At 45.5% G+C, this 8750-nt stretch overlaps 1 protein-coding gene across 1 annotated transcript; it reads right to left on the minus strand.

Moving 5' to 3' along the window:
- Nucleotides 1-5839: 5839 nt before the first annotated feature.
- Nucleotides 5840-8750, minus strand: tmem141 (transmembrane protein 141). The gene is made up of 5 exons (XM_085413951.1): nt 8573-8750; nt 8351-8417; nt 6819-6902; nt 6584-6694; nt 5840-6381 (listed from the first exon to the last, which is right to left on the minus strand). Exons 1-5 carry the CDS (start codon nt 8624-8626, stop codon nt 6320-6322), a joined length of 378 nt encoding a protein of 125 aa, XP_085270077.1. The 5' UTR covers nt 8627-8750; the 3' UTR covers nt 5840-6319.

Here is an 8750-nt window from a genome sequence, read left to right on the forward strand (position 1 = left end):
CTGTAAAAACCACAAGCATGTTTAATGAATCATTTTCATAACTTGAAATGCAAATAAAAATTGTACATTTTTAAAAAATATGCACAAGTTTAGCAAACAACAAAGTTATATGGTACTATTTATTTAAAAATGCAGCCAAGGCTCAGGCGGTTTTTATATTGTGGAGGTAAGCATCAACGACACAGAGCTCTCAGTTCTCACTCCTTCTTTATTCGTCTCCAACATCAACTGCGCATATCGCGCCACAATACACAGGAACACACTTCCTATACACTGGGTGTGAGTGGAGCCCTCTAGTGGTCCACCACACATGCCCCCCCGAACACCCAGCAGAACTAGTCCAGGACCCGGGGCTTAAGCAAACGGCTGAACTGGGGGGGTGGGGAACTGACAGAGGGCAACCCAGCCCGGGAGCGAGGCTGGCACTGGCGGTCAGAAAAAGCTGCAGACGACTCGGACTCCGTTGATTTTGGGTCGCTCCTGGGGGGAAAAACGGAATCCGTCAGCCCGGTGGCAGGTAGGCGGCCGCGGCGAGGGGCCTGGGCCGGGACCACCTGATCCTCCTGCATAACATGTGCAGGCTTAAGTCTGTCAACAGAGACAACCTCCTGCCAAAGTCCAAAATGAAATGTTTGTTGCCTGGTTTAAGAACCCTGTATGGCCCGTCATATGGTGGATGCAGCGGAGTCCTATGGGCATCGTGCCTGACGAAAGCGAAACGAGCAGAGTCCAACGAACTCGGAACAAAAGTGTCAGGCAGGAAGTGGTGCACAGGACCAGGAACAGGAAATGAGTCTCTTGGGGGGCGAAAAGGCAACAAAGAGGTATCGAAACATGGGGGAGGGCTCTCAGGTAAGAATTCCCCGGGGACCCGGAGAGGCTGGCCGAGGACCAGTTCAGCCGGGGAAACCCCGAGGTCTTCTTTAACCGCGCTACGCAATCCCAGAAAAACCCACGGAAGACGGTCGACCCATTCGCCACTTGTTAAGGAAGCCCGGAGCGCAGCCTTAAGTGACCGGTGAAACCGTTCGCACATCCTATTAGCTTGCGGGTGGTATGCTGTGGTGCGGTGGACCTTGACTCCCAGGCCGTCAGCCATAGCAGACCAAAGCTCAGAAACAAACTGGGGGTAATGTCAGCAGGGGGCCCGAAACGTGAAACCCATGTTGACAAAAATGCCCTGGCCACCGTCACCGCTGTCATGGACGCCAGGGGTACCGCCTCCGGCCACCTGGTTGTGCGGTCCACCACAGTCAAAAGGTGCGTGAAACCCTGTGACTGCGGCAAGGGACCAACCAGGTCCACATGTACGTGATCGAAACGCCTACCCGGGACACGGAAAGGTTCGAGGGGTGCCTGTGTGTGCCGGTGGATTTTCGAGCGTTGGCATGGGATACAAACTGCCGCCCATTCTTTCACCGTCTTGCGAAGGCCCGGCCAAACAAACCTGGCGCTGACCAGTTTGACCGAGGCCTGGACGCCGGGATTAGAGAGGGCATGCACCAAGTCAAAAACACGACGACGCCACGAAAGGGGAACCACCGCTGAAAGGTCTGGGCGACACCTTTCAGGCCAAACGGCATGCGCAAAAACTCGAACAAGCCGAAGGGGGTAATGACAGCGGTTTTAGGAACGTCTTCGGCGCGCACGGGAACCTGGTGATACCCCCGCACCAAGTCAATTTTAGAAAAAAATCGACGTTCCGGCGAGATTGGCAGAAAAATCCTGAATGTGGGGGATGGGGTAACGGTCATTCTCCGTGGCATTATTTAAACGGCGGAAATCTCCGCATGGCCGCCACCAACCGTCCGATTTGGGCACCATGTGAAGCGGAGAGGCCCATGCACTGTTCGAACGCTGTACAATGCCAAGGCGCTCCATGGTTGCAAACTCTTCCCGAGCGACGGACAGTTTCGCGGGGTCGAGGCAGCGCGCAAACACCGGGGGCCCGACCGTGGGACTATAATGCTCAACCCCATGCTTCGTTACCGTGCTAGAGAAATTAGGGACAGACAGCGATGGAAACTCTAAAAGCAAATGCTGAAAAGCATCCCCAGAGGTCACTACATTATCCCGAATCAGGGGCTCGGCTGCCCGAGTAAAACAGGGTAGCGAAGAAAACGAGAGAGCATCGATTAAACGTCTGTTAGCGACATCGACAAGTAGTCCATGAGCACACAGGAAATCAGCACCTAAAATAGGTACAGAGCTAGCGGCAACAACAAAGTTCCACTGGAAATCCCGGCCATGAAAACAAACAGTCACCAACCTTTCCCCAAACGTTTTGATGGGAGAGCCATTAGCTGCAATGAGCTGCGGCCCACAGTTCGCTGCTAGTCCGTCGGCAGCGGTAGGGGGAAGGAGGCTCTTCTGGGAGCCGGAGTCCACGAGAAAACGTCTCCCGGAGTGCGAGTCCTCTATGAAGAGCAGCCTTTCTGTATTGTCAGCGGTCGCGGCTGCTACGGCGCGCTGGCGGGTCCGTTTCCCTGGGCCGTGAAAGCGCAAGGCGGCAGGCAGCGACGCGCTCTGTCGCCAAAACGCTGATGGTGGAAGGTGCCGCCGGCGAGTCCGTAGCCAGGGCGTGAACGTCGAAAGTGCGGCTAGCCAGGAGAATGCGATCCGCTTCTTCAGCCAGAGAGCGATAATCCTTCGCAGGCAGAAGCGGGGAGTTTGCGAGGACAGCTCTCACGGCGGCCGGTAGTTGGCGGAGGAAGAGGTGGGCGAAGAGGAAACCACCGTCATCCGGCCCAAGCAACGATAGCATGTTCTCCATGAGCTCAAGCGCGGTACCGCCACTCAAGCCTGACAGGTTGAGGAGCTTTTCAGCTCGTCCAGCGTCGGAGAGGGCATAGCGCCGAAGAAGCAGCTCTTTGAGGGCGGCGTATTTCCCTTGGGCGGGTGGGTCCCGGAGGAGCGCCATCGCGCGACGGGTGGCCAGCGGGTCGAGCGAGGCCACTACATGGTGATACTTCGTGTCGTCAGCCGAGATGCTGCAAAGGGCGAACTGAGCCTCCACGTGTACAAACTAGAGATGGCACGATACCACTTTTTTATGTCCGATACCGATACCGATATCATAAATTTTGATATCTGCCGATACCGATATGAATCCGATATAGTGTGTTTTTTAATCAACAAAACTGTTTTTTTATATCTTGCTGCATTTTGTATAAGTTCATACTCAAGTTTAAATAAACAACAACACTAAAGCTATTCTGTTAGACCTGTATGTAAAAAGTACAACAAAATATTTCATAGTAATAGCAATACTGATCAATCTAATAAACTTAAACCTACTCCATCCTCCCTATTCTGGTATTTTAAATAGTACTTAGCAGAAATATTAAGCAACCTAACTAATAGGGTTGCAAACTCCCAGCAAAAAAAAATAGGGAACCACCACCCATCCTCCACCTCATGATGCTTAATCGACGTAATCAACTTTAATTTGATGCAGTGTGGGGGAAAAATGCATAGAAATCAATTATTTTTCAAGAATAATTAAATAGATTCAACATCTTTCTTCTACAGAATTGCAGACTGCACAGATGGTACCTTCCCAAAGAAAAATGTAGTATAGCTTACTAGGGTATATTAGACTTAATAGTTAATATATACAGTAATGGACTTTTATTCATTTTACATCAGATTAAAATTTTGGGTGTAAGATTCAGATAATTATTTATTAAAAGCTAGACATTTTAAATGAGAATAAGAAAGAAAAGTATGTCTTTGTGCCCCCCTTTTCCCTGTTCATGCCCTATCGCCCCCCCCTGGCTAAACTTTGCTAGATCCGCCCCTGCACAGTTACTAGCCGTCAGCTGCGTAGAAAAGGATCCTGGTGTAGAAAGTAATATTAAATAAATTCTAACAACAGCTTATCAAGCTTAAACGTGCTGCTGTTGTTCAGCCGCTGGTTTCGTCTTTCTGGTGCAAAGTGGGCCAAAAACGAAGAGAGACAGACTCACAACAGAAAAGCCGATCAGCTGATCATTGATCAGTTTCATGATTGAAGTAGCAGCAGGAGAGGGAGGAAGAGAGAAGAGCCAGTCGCTCCATATATCGGTTGTTAAGCTTAGCGTGGGAATGCTTTACAAACATTCAGAGATAAACTTAGACACTTGCTTTACTTCTCTCTGGGATCACTTCAGAGATGAAACGCTGGTTTGGTAGTGAGGCTACAAATACACACAGCCGCTCTATCACGTGACGCATACTGCTCCGACATGCTACGGTTATGAGCCGAGTTGCGCTGTGTTGCAAGTTTTGTGAAGTGCTTTTCTGATATTTAATGGATCGGATTACATTTTTTATTTCTCTCCGATATCCGATCCAGTAATTTAGGTCAGTATCGGACCGATACCGATACGTAATATCGGATCGGTCCATCTCTAGTACAAACCATGACGGGGGTCATGGAGCCAAAAGTCCGGCAGTTTCAGCGCCACAGCGAACGTAGCTGCAACAGGAAGCGGAGGTCCGGCGGCCGCTGATGCATCCATAGCGGAGTCTGCGTTATCTGCGGCTCGTTGCATGCTCGAGTCAGGGGTCACCAATGTGGAGGTAAGCATCAACGACACAGAGCTCTCAGTTCTCACTCCTTCTTTATTCGTCTCCAACATCAACTGCGCATATCGCGCCACAATACACAGGAACACACTTCCTATACACTGGGTGTGAGTGGAGCCCTCTACTGGTCCACCACAATATAACCATTTCAAACTATTTACAGAACAATCAGGTGTTCTGCATCAAAGAAGAAGGCACTTAAATTATTTATGCAACTCCAAAAAATTGTTTGTGTCCACTATAACACAGATGAGAACAGCACAGGGATAAACCTGCAGGTCTGACAGCAGGTGTGTCACTCAGTGTTTACACTACAATCTGCCTTTGGTGGCTTTAAGGCAGCAACTGTGATGTTCACTAGTAGAACTGACACACAAAACAAAACAACGACTACACCGCACACTAACTACACAAGACAACACACTAACTTGAGACTCCAAACACCGTAAACGTCACAAATCTCTCACGTATCAAAACTCTCTGTCTCTCTTTCGCTCACTCCTAAAACTTCCCCCTCTTCCCAAACAACCAGATACCACATGTTGCCATGTGATTTTTTGATTGGTCCACACGGTACATTTTTCCACCAATAGGGAAGGAGTGTTTTTTCTTTTTCTTTTTTCACTCACAATCAAAGCGTGTTTGCTAGCGCTCTCCTTGGAAAAGGCTGTTTTTACCGTTTCTTCCCGGAGTAAACGCCAGTTCTATTCAGAAGAGAGAGAAAAACAAACAAACATCGGCTTTACGTGGCCTATCAACACAATTTAAAACCTGGTACATAGTTTGAAGTCCGCACGTTCGACCCAAGTTGAAATGGAGACTCTGGGTCCGTCGACCCCAGAGGGTTAATCAGAAAGCCTTAAGTTGGCTAGTTATGTATCGGGCTAATGTTTAAAGCTTTCACTTGAGTAAATGAACTCATATTACTGCTAAGTAATGTTAGCCAAGTTCACAGCATATTCCATAATAGCGCTGCCATACTGCATCACACTCAGTGTATTTCAATCATTTCTCCAGCGAGTTTGACAGCTGGCAAAATAATAATCGTAATTTAAAAAAAAATAAAAATAGCGTGTGTAACGTACACGCACTGGAATATTATTTACTAGGACTCATCATGCGACCGGAGAGCGCAAACTCCGCCATTTGTTCCATCAAACACTCATTAAAACAGCAACCTACAGGTATGTTAGCGCACTCATCCCCGACTGTCCGACGGAGGGGCGGGGTCACACGTTGAAACAGACACGAGGCAGCCCAGACGGCGAAATTTTGCTTTTACATTTTGCGACTCATTTTATTTCTCTATCTGATAAGAAAACTATTCAATCAGATAGTTATGTGTGGTGAATGAAATACAGTTACACTTTCAAGCACTTTTAAGCACCACATCTGAAATTCAAGCACTTTTCAAACCTTGAGAAGACAACATTAAAATTCAAGCATTTTCAAGGTTTCAAGCACCCGTACGAACCCTGTTAATAACAACAACACCGGATTACAAGCATTACATCTAATTCCTACTAAAAACCCACAACTAATTCCTGACCTCTGAGTCAGGAAAACCCAGGGTTTTTTTTTTTTAATCCACACATTGATACTGTTATGAAATTTAAGAGCTCCACAACCAGAATAAATATAATACACAATCATGTGGGCCATGCAAAATGTGCAGAGCACCACTGAGCTCTTTCTCTTTACATATTTATAATCTTTATATTGTAGATAATAAAATTTGTTTGAAACTTCTTCATTCCATCACGTCACCATATTTTGTCTTCTGTGGTGCTGTTGGTTCCTCTTGTTGGGGTACTGAAAGACAGTAAAGAGAAAGGTAGAGATGAAGCATACGGTCTTCATTTGGTGAATCATAAGTGATGAAATGATACGCGCCGATAACTTTTCTGATCATAAATCTATATACCTCAATAGGTTGACTCTTCAATCTTATATCCAAGACAACAGTTAACACAACATTAAATTCACATTTCATACAGTTCTGCACTGTGCTCACCTGGAGGTGGTGACCTGTCTGGGACTTTGCCTGTTTCTAGGAGCAACCAGAGGTCTGAGCATTTCTGCGTTTCCCAGCGAGTCACTGCGTAACTGCCCACTGATGATGCCACTGAGAGCACACAGGGGAGAGACAGTGGTTTCAGTGGCAGCACTGATGTAAGATCTACATTTGAGAGCTAAATACATTTCTTTATGTATTTTTAATAGCACAATCCAAATATTTTACTCCTCACCTATTGAAATGAGCAGGTTCCACTGAAGGGGATAAGGAAGCTTCCTCTGTAGGGCCTTCTGAATAGCAAAAAAACCTGCAACACCTGCACCAACAACACAACTCACTGTCACACATCTAAAACCAGGGAGAAACATTTACACTTGTAACTGTGCAGATTTTCTTATTGCTGCTGGTTGGTTTTTTTGTTTTGTTTTTTTCAATTAAACTAATTTCTAGGTTAAACCTAAAATGACAGATGACCTGACAGCTGAGTGGGTAGGACACAGACGGGTAAATGCCATCAGCAGTGGGCACTGGATTTGATTCCCAGCTGACTGGACATTCACTGTCATTCCCACACTTTCTTTCACTTTCTTGTCTCTTGTTGGCTCTGAATAAAACTGAAAATGCCAAACAGTCAAGCTTTTGTTTGGAGGGTGGTAGGTGTACTAGTTTCCCTTGGACAAAAAAGGCATAAATCCTCTCACTGGACACTTTATTAGTACAAGGCCTTCAAAAATGGCTTATTTCTTTGTCCTATGTCCTTGTGTTTGAAACCAGTTCAAGATGACCTGACCTTTGTGACAGCCATTAGAAGATGGTTACACTGTGGTCACAGAGGAACGGACATGGTCAGTTACTGAAGCAGTGAGTTACTCTAGACTTCCTATCAACTCAAAGCAGGCTGGCCATTCTCCTCCAACCTCTGACATCAACAAGGTATTTTCAACCAGAAAAGTGCTGATCACGGGATATTTTGTCTTTTTCACACTATCCTCTATCAATCATAGAGATGGTTGTTACAATTTTTTTTACTAGGACAGCAGCTTCACCTTTCTTCCCCACACTGATGCTCAGTTTGAACTCCAGCAGGTCGTCCTGACCATGTCTACATGCCTAAATGCACTGAGTTGCTGCCATGTGATTGGCTGATTAGATATTTGCATTAAGAAACAGTTAAATCAATGTACATTACAAAGTGATCGGTGAGTATATTGTCAGAGCTATGTTTGGGTATCCTTCAGTACATTTCTGTTATCATTTCTTCATTAAATCATTTACAGTATGAACTGCTGGCATAAAAACAAAAACAGTCCAGGATGCTAAAAAGCAACATCAAAAACATAAATAGATATAATAACAACAATAGTTATTTTAACTTTAATAATACAATCATTTTCTCCCTGTGCTGAGATCAGTGTGATCATTGTGGGTGATACAGCTCCCTCTTGTGGTACATTCTGTCTGCAAATCCTGACATCTGTATTGTTTGCCTACATTCACTTTGACCTTACTTCAGTGTCTTGATTTTCATTAAAAATGTCAACACAATGCAGAAAAATTTTATAACAACTGAGGTTCAGAATTACACATAAAAACAGCAGCACTGACTGGGTCAAAGTTAGAGCAACACAGCCAACAAGAATTTGGATGAAAGCATGAACGCATTAAGAATGTACAAATAGGAGAAAGTCAAAGATTGTAACATGGACTGAAATATTTCTTATTTTAAGTGTGTGACTTTTAATAAATAATAAATAAAAGTATTACCCAGCACAAAGGTCCCAGACCCCTTCATGAAAGCATGAGACTGACAGGCGGCGTAGCTCTCCAAACCCTGAGAGACAACAAATAAAAACAGCTCTCACCTGTGTTACACATTTCTGTTGTATCAATGTGAGCAGCTGCTGGTTTATTCCAAGTGTGCAGAGGGACAGTGTCCTCCAGAGTGCACAGGTAATAAAAACGCATAAAAACAAACACAAAACCCACCGGATGTTTGGCCACCAACGCGTCGTCCACTTTGGTGAGCCCCAGATTAACCATGTTGAAGCTGGAGGTAACTTTTTTTTATATATAAGAAATAACCACTTTAACTCATTCCCTAACTTCTTAGTCCACAGCTTGCTGTAGATGTACTATTAAGAAAGTTCCGTGTTTGAGAACAACA

Source organism: Rhamphochromis longiceps, linkage group LG7 (genome assembly GCF_057381845.1).
Source record: "Rhamphochromis longiceps isolate RC_006_pf linkage group LG7, R_longiceps_female_GT1.1, whole genome shotgun sequence".
In the NCBI taxonomy this organism is placed as follows: domain Eukaryota; kingdom Metazoa; phylum Chordata; class Actinopteri; order Cichliformes; family Cichlidae; genus Rhamphochromis; species Rhamphochromis longiceps.

Excerpts from the sequence above, each read along its gene's own strand:
- tmem141 (XM_085413951.1), bottom strand. The coding sequence starts at position 8,626 with ATGGTTAATCTGGGGCTCACCAAAGTGGACGACGCGTTGGTGGCCAAA. Across the intron at positions 6,903-8,350 it reads GTCTGGGACCTTTGTGCTGG|GTGTTGCAGGTTTTTTTGCT; the intron begins GTAATACTTTTA and ends TTGTTGGTGCAG. Across the intron at positions 6,382-6,583 it reads AGACAGGTCACCACCTCCAG|TACCCCAACAAGAGGAACCA; the intron begins GTGAGCACAGTG and ends ACTGTCTTTCAG.